We start from the raw sequence: 21,105 nt of genomic DNA, 5'->3' as shown, positions 1-21,105 counted from the left end.
TAAAAAGAAAAAGGTTTTCTTTTCGTCCGATTAATTGGTAGATAAAAATTTTGAGTAAGAAAATTAATTGGTAGATAAAGTCTCTACTTTCGTGTGAGTAATGCTGGATAATTGTGGAGTATTTATACTTTAGGCTTCCTATACTTGTATGTTAATTTTGTGCAGTCTCCAAAGAGATTAGTGGACATACAACAGTTTCCTGTACCAAGATTAATGGAAAAGAAAGTTTAACAACTCTGTGAATTTTGCACTAGGTTAAAAAAAAAAATTCAAAGGAAACCAACCAATTGATTGAGAGCCATTGGCAAAACTAGACTAACAAGTAAACAAGGAAAACTTACTTCTTTTTAACACAACGTTTTCTTCTTAAATTACATTTTTTTTACAAATTAATTATTCTTAATTAAAAAAATATTTTTCTTTCAGTTTTGTTTTATGTTTTTTTTATTTCCTTTTAAGAAAATCCATGATTCAAACAAAGAAGATTCTTTCTCTAGAATCCTTTTGCATTTTCCTAGTACTTTCCTTTGTCAATCAAAGAAGAGATAGACTTGGATTTTTCTTAGGAATTCACATGTTCCATTTGCTCACTTTCCTTTCCTCAGTAGTTTCCTAGAACCAAACATCTGATTACGAAATGTGAAGATTATAAAACTTATGGTACCCAAAGTCAGGTCAGCCCAATTTGTTGGTGTCTGTCACCCATATTTTAACATCAAATGTCATAATCTCATGTCTGCACAAGCTTCTCTTCTTAAACGTATCCCACATTTTAACAAATTTTTTCTGCAAACACTAACAATTATTCCTTTTTAACACCAAAGAAAAAAAAATTTTTGTCATGTGTTACCAACTTACCATTATCCCCAGAAGGCCCAATGAAAACGTTAAAGGTCCCTCCAACTCCCTGAGGGCCATTTCGGGCAAATAAACATTTTTTAACTTTGACCACCCTGAAAAATAGGAATAAATTCATAAACTTGTCCTAGGTTAATGACAACTTCACCTAGAGCCCCTCTTAATTTTTTCCCTTCTTGGTTAGATGGTATAAGTGAAGGTATACTGTCTATAATATACATACATACATATATATATATATGTATGGTCTATATGGTGATGAGTGATTGTCCAAATCAAGATGATTATGAAAAACTTTATAGCCTTCTTTAAATAGGGAAGTAAATGCATTAAATCACTAAGAATCTTGCTTGAGGATTAGGCTCACTTTTTCAATGGAAATGGAAATGTTTAGTGATTTTTTATTGCTCACAATAGTTTTAGAGTCCACGAAGTATGAGTGGGTGCACTGCGTTGAGATTGTACTTAGAGCTTGAATTGTTTTATTAGCTAAAATTCTACTGTTATGTGAGCTAGTCATGCTGCAAATCGTTGAACATGTTTCACAGGTTTTTTGCCTTCCAAACAACAATGGCTGTAAAATTCCAACTAATGCACTCCAAATTCCACACATTAAAACTGCAATGCCCCCAAAGTCTTAATGGGCTCATCAAAAGAGTCTTTTGGGCTCAAGTGTTTCTAACCCAGAGCCCAAGTTGACACAAAAACAAGACAAAAAAAAAAAACACCTGGAAGAGCCTAGGCTTGGCAAGCTAAGCCCAGTATACAAACTTGGGCTTTTGGAACAAAACCAAGAGGTTTGTCCAAATTCAAAATTTTCACTCTTTGTTATTCTTCAAAAGTAAAATTTTATTTAAAAACGTAGACTAATATCCCAAAAGGGGCAAAATTTTCAGCCTTCTGGGATATTAAGTTTCAACTAACAAAGAACAAAATATCTTGAAGTGGAATGACAATCAATAAATTGCTAAACTTTCGGTTAGTGGCCACCGAAAGGGGATTAAATCCCTCTTGACCTGTAGGTCAGAGGTTCGAACCCTACAATTTATTTTTAAAAAATTTCAAAGGAGGTGCTAGAGCACCCCTTTGATCTAGTATGGTTTGTATACCTACTTATTTCTTATACAGTCTTTTAAAACTCCCTTTCCCTATAGAATATGATATCGTTCTTGTCCAATCTATATCAGAGTAGCCAATTATTTGCATATTCTTTTAGTCAACATATAGTAATCCTTGGATCCTTGTAGAATAGGATTGATTAAATCAGAGAAATGTTGTCGTTACGACTAAAAAAAGGAAAAATGATGACGATCAACAAGTGATCTTGTCTAATATACGTCAGTGTAGCCAATTATTTACACATTCTATTAGTCAACATACAGCAATCCTTGGACCCCTGTAGAATAGGATATATTAAATTAAAAAATGTTATCGTTATAACAAAAAAAAACGAATAACGATTAATAAGTGATCTTGTCCAATTTACGTCAGTATAGCCAATTATTTGCATACTCTTTTAGTCAACATAAAACAATCCTTGGCTTGGTGCTCTTTCATATACTTAAATATGTGAATTGTTGGGATCCAACGATCATCACATGGAGAGTCCAAAAATTGACTTAATCGAGACAGAGAAAGACATATTAGCCTGTTACTATAATATGGTTCAATCATCTAACAAATCTCCAATACTTTTTGTGTTCAAGAGTACTCCAAAAATACATATTTGAGAGCATCAGATGACAGCTTGTCTTTCTCTAGAATTAAGTCATGAATAAAACATGTATAACCAATCGTACGAAGGAAAATAGAAAATAGATGTTGGCATGGACATATAAGAGAGTAAAGAATTTGATCATTAAGAATAGATGATCGAATGGAATTAATTAGATAGCATGCCATGGGAATAACATCCCCTAAAAAATGAAGTAGAACATTTGTATGAATATGTACATACTATTTCTAAAAAATGTCTATTTTTCCTTTCACCAAACCAATTTTATTGTGCAGTATGAGTGCATGATAATTGGTGAATAATCCCCTTGAAATTCGTAAATAACAAAAAAAGTAGAAAGATACGCATGTGTATTATTATTTCGCAAGTTCTTATGGGAAAATCAAATTGTGTTTGATTTTCATAAACAAAATTTTAGCAAGTATAAATCACTTCATATATAAATTTCATAAGAAACAACCATGTATAACATGAACGTTATCAATACAGGTAATAAAACATTGATACACTAAAGTGGGAGTAATATGACTTGGTCCCCAAACATTAGAATGGACTAAAGAAAATAGAAATTCAACTCTATTGTTAACCTTTCTTGAAAAATGATTATGAATAACATATTAGTAAATGTATCTAGACATATTTACCACTTTCCATTAAGTTGGAGCAAATAAATGATATGCTCTAAACTTGCTACATATATATTTTATTTGAGGATTTCTAAGTGATTTAGTGAGAAAATCTGTAAGTTGTTATTTGAATTAACAAACTATGTCTCAATTGCTTTGAAAATAATTTTTTTTTGATAATCTTACTTGATGATTTTTTTTTATCCAATATCATCATATCTACAAATGCATTGGACATTTACTAATATGTTATTCGTAATCATTTTTCAAGAAAGGTTAACAGTATAGCTGAATTTCTAGTTTTTTTAGTCCATTCTAATGTATAGGGACCAAGGGACCAAGTCATATTACTTCCACTTTAGTGTATCAATGTTTTGTTACCTTTATTGATAAAATCCAATGATGTTATGGATAGGGATGGCAATGGGGCAGGGGATTGTCAAATAACTTCCCCCGTCCCCCGCCCCTTGCCCCCCACCCCCCGTCCCGGCCCGTGGGAAAAAAACCAAATCTTAAGAAACAGATTAAAGTACATAGATTCAGAGTATAAGAAGAACAACACAGCAAGCTTAAAGTTAGGAAACAGATTTATCCTCGCATTAGGAATTGCCACAGTAGTTCTGGTCTATCCCAGTATTTAAATCAAATCAAATCAATAATTTCCTGCACAAGACAAAACCCGTTTTCATAATTATACTCTAGTTCCAAGCTAACAAGCACCCCCTTTTTTTTTAACTCATAGCAAAGAACCCAACCCAACAAACCCTTTGCATAGAATATTGAAACAAAAGCAAAAAGATTCTAACCTCCAAGCAAAAAAGAAAGAAAAAAAAATTTAATCTTACTTGGTTGAGGAAAACTGAAAGCTGATAAGCTAAAGAAGTGGCGGCGACTCCCGAGTCAGGGTAAGTGATTATCCCCAGCTTGCAATTGCTCAGACCATTAAAAATAAAAAATAAAAACCAAGGCCGCTCATCATTTTCATGGCCTAGCCATGCGTGCCACAGAAAGCAAGAAGGCTGATTCTGCTTCGCATACTTGGGTGCATGTATGAAGAACGCAAAAAAAAGAGGGTGGAAGGTCCAGGCTATGCGGCAACCAGCAGATAACGTGAAGGTGCAGCTCTAAGATATTTAGGGTTGTTTTTTGTGTGTGTGTATATATATATATATATTTTGCAGGGGATGGGGCGGGTGTATGCTGCTCCATCCCCCGCCCCGTTTTAAGGTGGGGGGGAATATTTTGCCCCCACTTCGCCCCATCCCCCTTCCCATTGGTACCCCCGCGGGCATCCACACCCATTGCCATCCCTAGTTACGGATGATTGATCCAAGTGGAAGAATATCAATACTTAATTGTGTAATATGCTTTGACAAACTATTGATTCTTCATTAAAGTAATTTTTTTCGTCCACATAAGACTTGATTTAATGTTTGGGACCTAGCCAAAGCATTATACACTATTATCTTTCATTTTTATACTATTTGTTCTAATTTGATGACTGTTATTGCTCCTCGAAAATTTGATATGCCTAGGAGTTTTGATACAATAAAAGAGAAGAAGAATAATATTTTTCCTATTAAATAAAGTGTGTCGATATTTACAGGGCAAGAAAACATGTAAATATACAATTCACAAATACAAATTTAAATTAGCATCACAACATAAAAAATATTATTCAAACTGAAATTATTAAAATAAACGAAGTAATGGATTTCTCAATTAAAATTAGTATCAAATTTCTCACAAAAATTAGCAAGAAGATAATAACAATGCTATGGCTACATACAGGATTGCAATTCAAGAAGAAATCACCTACAACTCCATCAAGGTTGCCAAATTATGGTCTCATAAATATTAGCTCAAAGTCTGAAATATGAAATAATAGGACATTATTTATTATCAAAATCTAAATGAGAGTGAAAGTAAGATGTCTTATGATTTTTTATGCCTAAAAATTTTTGTATGAAATTCTAGTCTCCTATCAAACCTTAAAACAAAATTCCTAAAATAAAGTAAGGAAATTGTCAAAACAAAAATGAAATCAAATGTAAAAAATAGCTCTTATATGCATTCAATTAGTGTATAAAGGAGGATAACTTACCAAATCAAGAAAAAAAGGCAAAACAAAACAAATGAAAAAGGGGAAGGAATGGGAGTCAACAATGTAGAGTCTTCAATAAAGAGAAATAAGAGAAAGGCTTGCAAAGTTTGGGGAAAAAGGATAGAAAATATCTTGTTGAAAATCTGGGAATTAGGTGTCATCCAACAATCAACACAACTTGAAGGTACACAAGCCAAAAATCTAAAGTTTGGGAGAAATCCAGTAGAAAAGTATTGAATCATGGTCAATAAATAGCACAAAAGTTACTAATTTTGGGCACAAACACATCAAATCTGAAAGGCAATGTGTGATTTCGATAGACTTAAAGTACATCTAAAAGATGGAGAAAGACAAGAATTGGAGAAGAGGCATGGCCGTTTGCTATTAGCGAGAAAAGAATTATCTGACTCTTTTGATTGTTTTTTTCAACAATTGACTAGGCTTCTTTGTCAAGAATTTGGAGCCCAATAAAGAACTAATTATGATGTTATTTGATAGCCCAAACATCAAGTGATTTTGCTTGAGAAGGATTCCATTTGCATTCATACTGAAGGTAGGAGAAGAAAAATTTTAGCCTCACCATTCTAGTTGCCATGTGTCAAGTAATGAGGCATGCTACAGCAAAATGAGACCTTTCTTCCCTATCTAAAAGGTACTAGAGGAATTAGAGTGTGCAAGGCCCAATCTTGACCCCCCAAAAGCTCATATTTTCTAGATGATGTTTAAGCATTCCTAAGAAATTATATGTTGTTGTTAATGTAAGTTTCACATCATATGCTACAAAACATGTATGAATAAGCACCCATAACAATCTTAATAGTATAACAAATACACAATGACCAGAAACCTAACTTAACAGAATGAAAGTCATTTATAAAGCTATCAAAAAATTCTAGTAGTGATTACTTATCTTCCAATGGAATCTTGCCCTGTACAAGATAGGTCAATATACTGATTGCCTAATTTAAAGTTCAATATAGTAATATAATAACATATATTAGGATACATTGAGTTCTTGTGATAGATGAAATTTTAATGGATCCTAATATGATGGCAAGAGATAGTGGTCTAACAATTCAGCAATACGTAGTTTTAACAAAAGAAGATATGAAGCTATGAAGCTAACTTCACATCACAACATCACATTTTTTTTTTTCTTTAGAGAGCTTATTACAACAGATTTGTGAAAGGTTGATTTTTTTGTTTTCAGTACAATTTTTCTCAGCAGCGATGTTTTAAAAGGTGAAAGCATTGGGCAGAATGTTTTGTGTCTGCCTAATCGGGGTGAAAGCCCTAGGGCGTGGGGCGTAAACCCCACAAATTTTTATTTTTAAATATTTTAAAAATACAAAAATACAATAAATATGTATATGCATGTGTGTATGTGTGTGTATATATATAATATTAAAAATACCAAAAAAAGGATTAGATAAAATAAAAAAATATAACCTTATGTCTGCATAAGAAAAGTAGAACTTGTTTGTATAACTAAACTAGAGGAACCAGGCCGTGCAAGGCACAGCCTTGCCCCTCCTAATAATACTGATCATTGGAAAAGCATATATAACAATTCTAGTTGCAAAATAGGTACATAATATCATAATTACCATTCATAATTCTAGTTACACACTTTCCAGTACAATTAAGTCCCAAGTAGAGATACATAATGCATGCTAATAGTTACATAATATCATATATTATGATTCATTAACTTCTAGTCATAGCGAGAATGTTAATGGATTCTAATATGATGGCAAAAGATAGCATGCTAAAAGTACAGTAGCATCCATGATGAACAAAAGGATGAACAACAAAAGGATGAACAAAAGAGGACATGAAGCTGTGTGACTGCTTCATTTTGCAGATTCACGTGGCTTCTTGAGAGGGCTCATATGAGTAGATTTTGAAGATGCAGGCTTGATGTCTTCAGGACCGTTTTTTCCAGCAATTGAGGGAACAGCTTCAATGGTTGTCTTCTCAGCAGAAGGTATATTAGTTCTGGGAATTGGAGTTTCAAAGGTTAAGCTTCTTTTTGCAGCAATGTTTGAAGAGGCTGGCTTGTCTCCATTATCAGACTTACGCCCAATTGAATCTAGGATCATTTTTGTTGTTGGGATGAAGAATTGCCCTTCAATGGCAAGTTGGTCAGTGAAAGTGGAGTGAGCAGTTAAGTCAACCTGTTCAATGGTGCTGGTCAGCATCTCAGTTATGGTTTGAGCAGTTGGAACAGGCTCTTCCACAGGATTAGAGACAACTATGCGCGTGATTGCCGGGTTGATTTCAGCCAATTATTCAACAGTGTATATTTTGATGATGCTATACTTATCATCTTTCTGCCTTTGATAATCCGAGTCAAAATGGAGAACAAAGCATAGGACTTCACGGTTATCAATTGTAGATGCAATTTCAGAAAAAACCTCAACACCCTATATTTTGCAAATAAACAAAAAAAAAGCTCAATACCCTGTATTTTCAAAAATTTTATGGCTCCGTTTGGATTAGCTATTTTTGGGGTTGTTTTTCAAAAACAGCACTGTAGCATTTCGTTTTTGAAATACAAGTCCGTTAAATATACATTATTACATATTATGTATATTATATATTATATATAACATTATTATACACAATAATGTACATAATAATATTATACATTAATAATGTATATCTTATAATATAATGTACATAATATTATGTATAAATATTTACACATTGATGTATACAATATTACATATTATGTATATTATATTATGTATATTATATTATATTATGTATAATATACAATATTATGTATAATATTAATGTATATAAATATTTATATAATATAATATATATAATTTTCAATTTGTATATTTCAATTTATATTAGGGTAAAAAACAAAAAAAATTCCCTGTGGTAAATCTAATACACAGAAAAGCCCCTCATGGTTATAAAATACACAACACGACCCCTCATGCTTTGAATTAAATTGTAAAGGTGACGGAATCCGTTAAACTTAACGGAAATGGACAAAATGACCAAAATACCCTGATATAATTAAGCAAAAGACAGTTCAAAAAAATCATTTGTTTTATTCTCTAAATAGAGAGAATTGAGGGTTAAGGGGTAGAATAGGTATATTTGATAAAAATTAGGTATAAAATTTTTTTTTTAGGTTCCAATAAGTCATTTCCGTTAAATTTAACGGATTCCGTCACCTTTACAATTTAGTTCAAAGCATGAGGTGTCGTGTTGTATATTTTGAAATCATAGGGGATTTTTCTGTGTATTAGACTTACCACAGGGGGCTTTTTTGTTTTTTACCCTTTATATTAATATAATATATATATATATAATATACATAATTAAAATATACAAATTGAAATATACATATGTAGTTGTTTTTTATATAATGTTTGGATATGGTGTTTTTGGAGTTGTTTTGGAAATACACATTTACTGTAGCATTTGGAATGTGAAAAACAGTTTTTCAAAAACAACCCCAAAAACAAGGGATCCAAACGGACCCTATAGATTGCCAGAAATGTAAACATGATGCAATTTCAGGAGAAAGCTTAATAGTAACATAGATTAAAGGCGACATGAGCTCGGAAGTTCCAGCGACTTTCCTTTAACATTCCAGCCTAAATTTCCAACTTTTCACAAGTTTTCAGCTAAGCATCTTATAACACTTGAGATAAACATATTGCATGCATTTGCTAACATTATTTTTCAAAGAGACATTGATAACAAGTTGCAACTTCAGCTTTCTCTGTCGGTTCCTACTGTTTTTTTCTTTCCAATAACTAATCAGTTATTCAACAGAATTTTTCTCAACTAAAACTCATTTTTCCTAGCTAAAAATCAACATGCAACTTAAGAATTCAGTTATACTAGATAATTAAAAGATTGTTGCAATCTTAATGCTGCCTAAAAGAAACTTTTAGCTAGTTCTAGTTAGGAATTTTGTTTTTTGACTACGATTGAGTCTTCTCCTTGGAAAGAATAGCAAAATAACTAGAGGGACATTACCAGATTTGCAGGCCAATCAATGCAACCATAGACAAACGAAAATCGAGATATTGCATGTTAATGGTATGAGTTTTTCAGCATCTTATGTGTTCATCAGCTTCACTTAGCTGTACTACTGTGAATGGTATGGGTTTTTCAGCATCTGGACCAAACACTACTGCATACATTGAACTTGTTACATCATCAATGATAATTCCAATACGGCATCTAGTATATGATAGCAGTGAATAATGGTTACTCAATGAAATAAAATAGAATTATTGTTAAGAGCACTATTGTAAAATTGCATGCCTTGTTTACCTGGCTTCAACGACACTTTCTTCTATGCAAGACGGACAGTTGATGATCTATTCCAAATTAGTATCTACAGCCTTTTGACAGTTACTACATACAGCATACCAGAAAGATCGCTGCTCAGCTATCAAAGAAATATTTCCTCGTATCCAGGCAGTCTTGACCTATAGTTTATATTATATTAGATACAAAGTTAAGTAATTCATTTTTCACTAATGTAAAAGGTAAGAAAATAGTATAATTTAGTTGTTGAAATGACTGTATTTACATTTTTCAGCATGCTCACAGCGTTGTCAACACTAATGATATCATCATTTTTGGCCGGAGGCAGCAATTTGGTTGAGTCTTTGTAACTGGTCTCCTCAATTAGTTGTGCAATTTCCTGCCGATTCTGATCATACCTGTGAACATAAATATGACATGTTATATTTTCCAGTTTTTATGTATAATTATAAAACATGATATGCTCACCATTGCCGTAATACAGTGGCTTGAGGAGTTGGTGGATTCACCAGCAGACAACTTGCAAGCCTTGTTGTTAGAGATAGATCTAAGAAACTAGTATATAATTAGTTCATTAAAGTTGAAGTATGGCAGGCAAAGCAATAATAATTTCTTGAGCAATGGGAGCTGTAACTTACAGTTAAAAGTAGTTACTTTGACTTTCATAGCTATAATGATGTTGTTGTTTGCAATAGTGTTTGCCAGCTGTGCTTCTTTATTTGCTTCAAATTCGTTCCACAGAGTAAGGAGCATTGGCCTTTTTCTAAAAAGCAATAAATATGATAAAAAATAAAGAATGTAATAAGTTTATTTAGTAAATTGAAAGTCTATTCTTTTGTTCCAGTTGGCTTACTCTTGATTAATAACAACCAAGTCTCTAGTCGTTGAATCAGACCCTATTCCTTTGAAGGAAAAGTATGCACGACAATACCCTGGATATCTATTATTCAAAAGAATATTTCAATCTAAAGATAAGTTGAAGATAACATGAGGAATACATTGGGATTATCTAAGATAAAGCATGAACTTACTTTGCAAATTTTCTGTGTCAGCAAATTTGAATAAGTTTTCAAATGCTGTGAGTTCAAAGTGACACAGAATAACCGGCGGAACCTGCTTTACATACTCCTCAACCAACGTTCTGTTATGAATTACCCAAGAATATGGGTAGTCACTGACCTTATACCTTGATTCTGCTTTTCGAAAAGCTGCACTGGAGATATAGTATCTCCTAAATGGCATCAACATGCCAGCAAAAAAACGGATATCATTGCCATGGATTACTGCTGAAACCTTTTTCCCTGTTGCATCATAAAGAAGAATAGCTGTAAATTTGTAAAATAGTAAAAGATATTGCAAAAATTGAAGGAATATCTTTATTTTTTTTGTTACCTCAGAATCTATAAGGAGAAAGCGATGGTAGTTCACAGGCCTTGCTCCTCGACTCAACTGAACATGTTTTCTCTCAACAACCTGAGCCAGTACTATCCATCCTTTTACTCCCTCAACGACCTCATTCACTGGAAGGTAGCGTCTTGCCATACTTATCTATAAATGGTACAAACAGATGAATTTAATTTTAAATATAGACTACAATTATGACAGGATTAATTAAAAATTGAAGAAATAGCAGAAGAATGTTCATTTACTTGACAGCTAATTGAGAAGCTTCAAGAACTTCTCTATATACAATATTTTTTGTCTGATTTATTCTAGATTTATTAAAAAATAGAGGCTTAATGAGTAACTTGACTTGTGAAGCTATTCTTGCACGTGATAATGCCACATAAAGCTGGCCATGAGAGAACACGGGTTCTCTTAAATAAATACCTACAAAATCTAATGTTTGTCCTTGAGCTTTGTTAATTGTCATTGCAAAGCACAAACGGATTAGAAACTGAGTTCTCTTATATGGGACAGGGTATTGCTCATCAGTGGGAGGTTCTAACGAAATTCTATGGATGAAAACATCTTTTCCAGCAAAATCACCTACGACTATTTGAGCATGAATAATATTTCGGCTCAAATTCCTGCATATTAATCTTGTCCCATTACAAAGGCCTTCAGTGGGATCTAAATTTCTAAACAAGATTATTGGTGCATTAACTTTCAAGATCAGCCTATGAGGTGGAAGTCTACTTAGGAAAAGAGAATTCAAAAAGTCCTTATACTGTCACTGATGTTGGATTTAAAGTTTCATCAAAACTAAGATATTCTACTGTTTCACCTGGAAATTTGCTAATGAGAATGTCGTTCATCTCATCAACAAAATTATTTTTTGTGGACAGAATTGCTCGGTTGACTGGAGTGTTAGCATGTGATGATCTAGTCATGATATTGGGGTACACTAATTTATCAAATTATCTAGTACAGAATCAGCCTCACTATTTTCAAGCAAAATTGAAGAAGGAATCTTTATGTAGCGATCATCTTGGATTTTTTCAGTTCCATTGCCAACTCTCAATAAATAATCAATAAATGAGTGGTCTAATCGAGCCCTCATATTCTCTGTTAACTGCAATTTTTCAAGAGAAGACCATAGAAGAATTTATTAAGCAAGCATTATAAGTCTTAGATTGATTTCCTCTACAAACAACTGGCAATGTTTGTTTAAAGTCGCCACCAAAGATGACAACTTTTTCACCAAATATTTTTGATGAGTTCATAAGATCTTGCAATAGATCATTTAATGCTTCAATTGCAGATCTTTTTGACATAGGAGCCTCATCCCAGATAATCAGTTTGGATTCTCTAATCATTGCTGCCAGGTTGCTTTGTTTGCTAACTCTACATGCTCTGTCCTTTGAAAGATCAATTGGGATTTTAAACCATGAATGGGCAGTCCTACCTTCTGGTAGTATAGAAGCAGCAATTCCTGAAATACCTGTTGCTAGTGCTAAATACCCTTTAGACCTTACATCAGCTAGCAATGCTCTATAGAGAAATGATTTTCCAGTGCCTCCAGGGCCATTTACAAAAAAAGCCCCACTTTTGTTCTCATATATGCAGTGAGATATGATCTCAAATGCATGTCTTTGTTTTTCATTAAGTAAAGAAATTGCATTCAGATCTTCTTCACGAACTGTTTTGCTTCTTTCAGCTTATAATTCCCTTATTTGGTTCTCAACATCAAAGGATGATAGATTATTCGGAACCAATCCAAATGAAGCTATGCTTTTTCCCATTGATTCAAGAAAATCACTTATTTGTTGTAGTACCTAAGAGTCAAATCTGAACACCTTAGAAAATCCTCCGACATTACAGCCTCAAATTTTAACCATAATTGTCTGGGATTGTTGGGACATGAATATACCAAAAGGGTTGCAAAAAGTCTTCTCAATTCATAAGGCATATGAAAGAGAGAAGCCTCTTCAAGACAATGTTCTTGGTTGTTATCATCTTGAAGCAGCCATCTTAAAAGTGTTGCTTCACGAAAGGTTCTGACCTGTACACCATTATAAGTCTTCAAGTCTTCGAAGGACTTCGGAGCACGGACTTTTGTTAAAAGAAGCCTAAGGTAGTACCTCTCTCCTTCAGTCGGATGGACTGCATTTATTCTTCCTATAGAGTCCCCTCGATCTCTCATTTTCCAACGTTTCTCAAGAGGCCAAACAAAATGGTCAGGAAATTCAGAATATGTACAATTCAAAGTCTAAGCTTCTGAATCTATTCTATTCATGTAGAAGAATTCAGTGAGCATTGTCTTTTTGTTTCTTGGATTGCTCATAACATTGGTCAGATTCTGATGCCTTTTGAAACTTATAAGCTGATAGTTTTCTAGGTGAAGCTGCAAATGAATTACTGCAGGTTTTATTTCACCCATAGCAAAATGAAAAAGTCTCCATCCAGCCTCAGGTGGTGAGACCTAGCGAGCTGCCCGATACTGCTGGATTTCGTCAATATGGTTGTTTGGATTATCGAAATTAACATGAAAACTGATTCTATCATGTCCTTTGCAAATGTATTTATAGATGTACTTAACAGCCTGAATTGTTGAACAAATTTCAACATTAATATGACAATCAAATTTAGCCAATAAATAGGCATTATAGGGAACAACCTATCTATTATCCAAGTAATGCTGTCTAACTTTGACTCTAACACCATTATTACTTCGCCTATATACTGGATAAGAATTAATGGCTTGGGTTGTTTCCTCACAAAAATCCTTTGGATATGAATGCCTACACTTGCCATTCTTTGTCATACACACACTTGACAAATTTAAAACACCGCATGGACCATGCATCATGTGTTTTTTTAACCATTCTATATAAGTGTGGGTATTTCACTTTGTCTGGAATCTCGGCGTTGACAATCTTATCATACTCTTCAGGTCTGAACATTGTATGTTGAGATTTCAAAATTAAGAGGAAGTGTGCATGTGGCAACTCTCTTTTTTAAAACTCTATAATATATGTGTAAGCTGCCACTTCACCAAAAATATTTTTCTTCAGGATTTCATTTTTTTAATTCTTCAAGTTTAACACAAAAGACTCTTACAATCAAATCAAGCCGATTATGCGCTTCTTTTTTTTCATTGAGGTGTTCTTTTATTTCTGGTCAATTAGGATTGCAAGTCATGGTCAAGAAGATATCTGATTTGCCAAATTTTTGGACCAAAGTCATTGCATCTATGTATTTTCTTCTCATATTTCTTGGCCCTCCAATAAAGCTTGTCGGTAAAAAAATTCTCTAACCAATATTTGCTGCCTACCAGCTGCCACAGATTCTTGTATTCCTTGCAAAATCTCTCTCCTTATTTCCTCTTGTTGTGATCTAAAAAAATCTAGTCCTTGAAATTCATGCTTAACATACATATCCACTATAAATTGCTGAATTAATGTAGCAAAATGAAGCAAAAAAGACTCATTATTATCCCTTATTTGGAACTTATAAACATAATACTCTCTCACAGAAACAAAATTTGGATCATTATCAATCTTTGCCATTGCTGGTAGACAAATTGTAGAATAATTAGTTAATTTACTATGCTGAACTGAACTACAAATAGATGAAAAAGATTGGCTGCACCTATCATCTTGTTCCATCTGTAATAGTTCTTCAGCAGTAGCAGCAAGCATCGGGGAAATTGAACTTTCAGAATTCTTATTTCGAATCTTTTTCTTGTGGACATTTTTTCCTTTTTTTTGGATTCCTTGATGCCAACTGAGTTCACCAAAAGGAAAAAGAAGAGGGTACTGCAAGAGGTCATAACAGTCATAGTAATATTCTATACTGTGACAATGACCACCATGAGTATGGACTCGAATATTTTTCCTGCTTGTTCCCCCATTTTCTTCTCCTTCAACCCACAATGCAGCAACTTGGGAGACCGTAGGTTTGTTAAATACCTTTTGGTCTATACCAGGCAGCGTTCTCAAGACAATACGATAAGTATCAAGGTTATGAACTTCTCTTAAACCACAAAAAAATCGAGCATATGGATTGTGTTCAAGGATATTCATAACCTTTTGGATAACACTTTCTGTTAGCCTTGGACATGCATTTAAACGATTTGTCAGCTCATTTCAGTATCATGAAAATACAACTGCAAATTTTTTGAGGCCTCCGGGTCACTAATAAAGTGATAAACTTGCCCCTGAATCCTAAATGTATAGACACCTTTATTTCTCTTTGCTAGATTTTTGTCGCACTTAACTCCAAAAGAAGTGAAAGCAAAAATATTGTTAATTGTTCTTATACATATTCTAAATAATTTTGCCTCTTCTGATAATAAAGTTAATAGCTCTTTTAAAGGAGTTGGAATTGGGTTGCTAGCTAACACTATGTCTCTATTAGAACAACAAAAGTTGGCTGTTTCATGGAAAAAAATTTTTGCACCAAATGTGGGCAATCTGGTTGTTTTGGAAGAATGCTTGCCGCACCTGGAATGCAATCTAATAGGTCTCGCCCCTTTTTTTTACCTCTTCCTATGATCAATAAAAGATCGATTTTAAATGACTTAACTTGTTTAATAAACAATAATAAGATATAAAATACCCAAGTTATTTAACAATGTAATTGTTAAAAGACCTATACGTTTTCTCTTAGTTTTTCCTTGATTTTGTTCAAGTATTTCTGTAAAATAGAGTCCAATATCAGCTACTTGAATTAGATAAATTAAATAATTGGAAGAAAATGATTTTCAGTATTCAATTTAAAGCTAAAAATGTCTTGAAAATATATAAAATCAGTCACTTGATGGGAAGAACTATATTAATAAGCAGTGCTATATTAAATACCTGAAAATTGGGACGTATTCAATTGTAATTGGTGAACAACTTAATTAGACTGATTTAAAATCTCAACACCCTCAGGATTATGCTGTTCAGTTGTACTTATGAGAGGTTGTAAACTCTTCGATCCTATGTTCTGTGCTTGATTCAGTTGATTTTGCTTAGTTTTTTTCGCTGCCATCTTAAGCACTCTCTGTTTTTGTTGATTTCTATAGGTGGAAGATTCAGCTATTGAAAATTTTGACAGGACAGGCATACATGATTGCAAACTATTCGAGTTTGCATTTGGCAACGAAAATGTGTTGACAAAATCCGGTATCAGAGGCTGAACAGATTTAGAGACATTTGGAAGAGGCCCTATAATCTGCGATCTCATACATTCTTGTTGACTTGAATGTTTTTTTTTTAGATATCTGAACTTTCAATATAAGAGCTTTCTCTTTCCGATGATGTCTCAAAGTTACGCTTTGGCTATTTGCAAATTCAAATGACGTATCCATACCAATTTGCATACTATTTGAAGTTATATTGAATAAAGACGACCTGGGAAGAGACTGAGCAATAGAAGGCTCAGTCACAATCTTAGCAAAGTCTATAATCTGATTTTCTAAAGAGGCTACCTCAAAAAGTTGGTTTGCTTGAGATGTTTTGGCATATGATCTCACACTAATTTGTGTAGGATACTCTGTCAGGTTGGAAGTGTGCCTCCCTGTAAACTGGGATAGTGCAGGCGTACACACTTGCATATTACTCAAATTTACAGGTGGCAAGGGAGATGCAATAGCAAAAGGCAAAGTTCCTATACTATGACTTTTTATTGCTTTATCTAACCGTTTCTTTTTCCATCTGAGAACTGCATTTTTTCTACAATCTTTTTTCCTCATCATTTGACCCACATCAAACTGAGAAATCACAGTAGGAACATCATCAGGATTTTCTTTGATCACAGAGTCCATGACAAAAAAAGAAAACTACTATCCAAGGCTTTCTATATGGAACAGACATTCATTCTCATCATGTGAAGGCTTTTACTCTTCATAACAGAAAGAAAACCATTAACTATATCATGTATCTCATAATCATATAAAAATGAAACAAATAGCAATTAATATGCTTGAAGCTTAAATTTTTTAACATGAGACATACAACCTGTAATATAATCAATAGCAGATAAATCTAAATCCTTTAGACAAAAAAAAAAAAAAGCAGCAGAAAATTTAGTTGCTTCGACAAACCTGAGAGCTGTATATGCCAACTTGTTGGAGCAAAAGATGCACACCAAATAGAATAGCCAGCTTTAGTTGAAGAAACAGGTCGACATTTTGTAAGCATAGGCAAAAAAAAAAAACCAAAATCAGTATAAAAAAAGGAAGAATAAAGATTCACAATGAAAAAGAAAATTGAAGAATTACAATAGCAGTGCTAAACACCATTTTCATAACTCCATAAAACTTATTGTTTAGTTATGATCTAGAAGTATAAAAATATGTTTTCAAGTAAAGTAAGTACATTGTGAGAAGAAAATCAATCAAATTAATAAATAATGGTCTTATAACTCTCACTATTGATCCGTTTACTATTCTGTTAAGTTTTACTGCTAGTGAAAACATAGTTAAATGATCTGAGCCTAAAACATTGTCTAGATAAGCTGTTTACTAATATTGTTATATAATGGTGAAAACCAGAAAAAAAAACTTGATCCTATAAGGTTATGAAGACATGTCTATCTGTGGTAGAAGTGATAGTTTGCAGATTTAGAGACTCTGAGTTCAGGGCATTTATGAACCATTAACATATTCTTAGTGACAATTTTAGTTTTTATTGTTGATAGGAAGTCAACGTGGCCATGGTCTCCTATATCCCGATATATGGCTGAAGTTGCAGCTGTTTCCTAAGTTGCTATAATACATGTCTTCTACATGGATGTTTAGTTAATTAATAAGCAAACTGATAAATCTGTTTTTTAAGGAAAGGCCAAAGAAAAAGTACAATGGAAAATAATTAAGTATACAAGTTCTTCATGGATCATAATCTTAAGTGACTATAGTTTTTGCAGCAGTATTTTTTATTCATGATATATGTAGTTTTTGCACCATAACCTACCAAAATTTGATTTACAAAAAATTTCTTGAAAGGGAACGAAAATTTGTCAACAAATATTGAAAAAGCAACATCCTTTTTTTTTAGAAAAAAACAAAAGTATCAATTCCAATGTCTTAAATAAAGTCAAGAGGTTGATATTAATGGCAAGAAGTGAACTTTATCTAAACGGAACTGATAACTAAGATATTTAAGCTTCTAAATTGGCCGAAAATGAAAACTCAAAAAGCTAATTGAACTGCTAACCCAAACACAACTGCAAAAGGAACAAAAAAGAATGCAAGCAATGCAAATTAAATAGGAAAAAGAAAAGAAGAATAAATATGATTAAGTGAAGTATTATATTGAATTACAAATCGAATTACAGGAGCAAAAAAAAACCATTTGAAGTATTACAAATGAAAAGGACCCTTACCAAAGCTAGAGGAAGAAAAAGCTCCCATCCAAATGCAATAAAAACTCAAAAAGCTAATTGAATTGCTAACCCAAACACAACTGCAAAAGGAACAAAAAAGAATGCAAGCAATGCAAATTAAATAGGAAAAAGAAAAGAAGAATAAACCTGATTAAGTGAAGTATTATATTGAATTACAGATCGAATTACAGGAGCAAAAAAAAACCGTTTAAAGTATTACAAATGAAAAGGAACCTTACCAAAGCTAGAGGAAGAAGAAGCTCCCTTCCGAACGCAAGGTCTTCAGAGAAAGAAATACATCCTTTATATGGGCATTTCCCTTTCTTTTCCTTTTTAAAACCTAAAAACCTAAATTACTACTCACTTAATGTCTATTACATCAAATTCCTGAAAATATGATTTAGAATTACGGTGTTTATGGGAAAATTGGATGGCTGCAAAACCAATTCCAGTACAAATGAAAGAAATCAAACGGCCGGTCACTTTTGTGGGGAAAAATCCTTGAATTTTGGGGAAAAAGAAGACACCTAATCTCTGAGGGATTTCAGGCCTTCCATGCTTCTAAGTACAATAAGCATGTGAAGAAGCCATCTCTGCTACAGGAAGGGAAAAGTACTTGCTGGTACTTTCACCCGAAGAAGAAGAAAAGAAGAGATGTTGGTTTCTTGTTTGTCTGAAGTACTTGAAATGAAATGGGCCGGTTGTCTGAAGTGGTTGAAATGAAATGGGTCCCATTGGTTCTATTACAATGTAATGGACAATGGAATGTTTTCTTGCTGGTTCCGTTGGTTCTTGTATGCCTTTATTCCATTATTGCCCTCATTAAAAAAAATCCAGCCAAGTGTCAAATAAGTAGCAAGCCAATTGTCAAAATGAGAGAAGCTACAGTGACCACCACTCTCTTTTTATTATACTTGAGGGAAGTAAAACCTACTTGTGTGATTAATGTCATGCCATAAGTGAAAACCCAACAAATCATTGTAAATTTTAATGATTATTTGCATAAAAGACTTGATGTCATCTCGCAAACCAATGATCACAGTTGCAAAAACTCTTTTGCAGGATACTAGTAAATGATATTTGTGAGTTTTGACTATCAAAACGAGTGTCTTTCCCCTATTTCTTTAGAGTATCCTCAATTTGAAGCACAAAGTTCTGAAATTTCACCTCTTTTGTATCATTAAATTCCAAACTAACATCCATGTTCACCAACTTAAATGTGTAGGCTAATATAAGAAAAGTTTTTTAGAAATTGCAAGTTCACCTTGAGGATCTCAACTTCCTTAAACAAGTGAAGAGAAAATCCAGTTTAGATGTTCTTTTGGAGCTTAAAAAAGGGAAAAAGTACTGAAATTTTGAAGGCATACGCTTGTTACACCTCAAAGAAAAAACTTGCCCGAACACCCCATTTGACCACTCTGGGGCAATTCAGGAATGTCTATCCTCAGGGTCACCCTGGGACTTGCCCCAAATACGCCTTTCAAAACATTGCTCAGCAATTAGTGGAGGGAATCCAGTAGCTATTTTCTTAGCAAAGATTGAAATATTTTCAGGGTTTGTAGGTTCAAACGTCAAGGTCCTCTTTCTTGCAACTTTTATGAGCATGGTTTCCATGCAGTACTGGATGACTGAGCAATTGACTCAAGGACCATTTTTATTGTTAGGCTGAAGGACTCATTTTTGTTGGTAGGTTGTTGGGTGCATTGAGGAATTGAATCCAGTTTTCGAGCAAGCTCAGTTGGGTCCTGATTTGTGATTCCAACAATTAAAATAGGTTGTGCATTAACACCAGGGACGGTTTCATCAGTGATCATAAGGCAAATTTTAATCAATTCCTAAGTTTTCTATGCTTTGACAATGTTGTATTTGTCATCCTTCGAACCATGGTAGCCTGTACTGAAATCACAAAGTAAAGAAGCATTTGCTTCTTAATTGCATTTTCTAGTTCAGAAAAGAGTTCAACACCCATATTTTGATAGTAAATGCAATGTGAATGCAATCTATTATCCTAAATCTAATCAATACATTGTCCTTGTTAATTAAGATTTTTATATCATTTGAAAGTATAGAAAAGGTGAAAGTTAAGGCTCTTATCAAAAATTTGAGACATGTAATATTCTATTAGCTAAAAGTCTTTCTACTGTCAATGAAGTATTTTTCTATTTGCAAGGCATTATTTATAAGAGCATGTCTTGTAAGGAGTGGTTATATGTTTCTAACATAAAAGTTTAACATGATGCATAAATGTATATCATAGCAATCGAAATTAGATAACTACCTATATTTCTAACTAATCATGTAATCAATGGAATTCAAACTTACATGTGCATCAGCTTTCTTAAGATGGAGTGTTATGAATGATATCAGTTTCTCAACATCCATACCAAAGACAACCTCATTGATTGAGCTTGTTTCATCATTAATGATGATTTCAATATGACTAACATATAGTGGCAGTAAACAATACTAATTAAAAAGGCAATTAAACAAATTAAAATGGCAATTAAAATACATGGTTTATTGACCATATGATCATAAAACCTTTCATGCTCTCTTATTTTTCCCTCGGTTTGATTGGTATGTGCCTATACAGTCTAGTGCAATATTAATTACTGAAATAAGAGTATAGCATGAAGATAAAGTCGAAACAAAAAACATATAATTGCCTAACTTTCCAAATGCTTCATCGCCCAAAAACTAAAAAGGTAAGTTGTGTGAAAGAT

The 21,105-nt window shown here is 33.2% G+C and overlaps 1 protein-coding gene across 7 annotated transcripts; it reads right to left on the bottom strand.

The window, feature by feature from the left end:
- Window positions 1-6,899: 6,899 nt before the first annotated feature.
- LOC113714904 (replication protein A 70 kDa DNA-binding subunit B-like) lies at window positions 6,900-19,143 on the bottom strand. Of its 7 annotated transcripts, none has more exons than XR_011822515.1 (12): window positions 18,622-19,143; window positions 18,383-18,462; window positions 17,103-17,162; window positions 11,021-11,176; window positions 10,660-10,929; window positions 10,482-10,568; window positions 10,267-10,391; window positions 10,097-10,175; window positions 9,894-10,026; window positions 9,632-9,789; window positions 9,332-9,538; window positions 6,900-7,749 (listed from the first exon to the last, which is right to left on the bottom strand). XR_011822515.1 is itself a non-coding variant. In XM_072069546.1 (11 exons), the coding sequence occupies exons 7-10, from the start codon at window positions 10,379-10,381 to the stop codon at window positions 9,679-9,681; spliced, it is 438 nt and encodes a 145-aa protein (XP_071925647.1). In that variant the 5' UTR covers window positions 10,382-10,391; window positions 10,482-10,568; window positions 10,660-10,929; window positions 11,021-11,176; window positions 17,103-17,162; window positions 18,383-18,462; window positions 18,622-19,143; the 3' UTR covers window positions 6,900-9,538; window positions 9,632-9,678. The 7 variants fall into 7 exon arrangements, 4 of the variants coding, with proteins under 4 accessions (XP_071925647.1, XP_071925648.1, XP_071925650.1 ...); XR_011822516.1 differs by having other exon boundaries at window positions 6,900-7,500; XR_011822517.1 differs by having other exon boundaries at window positions 6,900-9,538; window positions 10,097-10,183.
- Between the last annotated feature and the right edge of the window lie 1,962 nt (window positions 19,144-21,105).

This window comes from Coffea arabica, chromosome 10c (genome assembly GCF_036785885.1).
Source record: "Coffea arabica cultivar ET-39 chromosome 10c, Coffea Arabica ET-39 HiFi, whole genome shotgun sequence".
Taxonomy (NCBI): domain Eukaryota; kingdom Viridiplantae; phylum Streptophyta; class Magnoliopsida; order Gentianales; family Rubiaceae; genus Coffea; species Coffea arabica.
Note: the sequence above shows the minus strand (reverse complement) of the source record. Positions and strands in the feature narration are given on the sequence as shown.

Coding starts and splice junctions, on each gene's coding strand:
- LOC113714904 (XM_072069546.1), bottom strand. CDS start 10,381: ATGCTCCTTACTCTGTGGAACGAATTTGAAGCAAATAAAGAAGCACAG. Junction 10,176..10,266: donor CAAAGTAACTACTTTTAACT/GTAAGTTACAGC, acceptor CTAGTTTCTTAG/ATCTATCTCTAACAACAAGG. Junction 9,790..9,893: donor CTGTGAGCATGCTGAAAAAT/GTAAATACAGTC, acceptor TATAAACTATAG/GTCAAGACTGCCTGGATACG.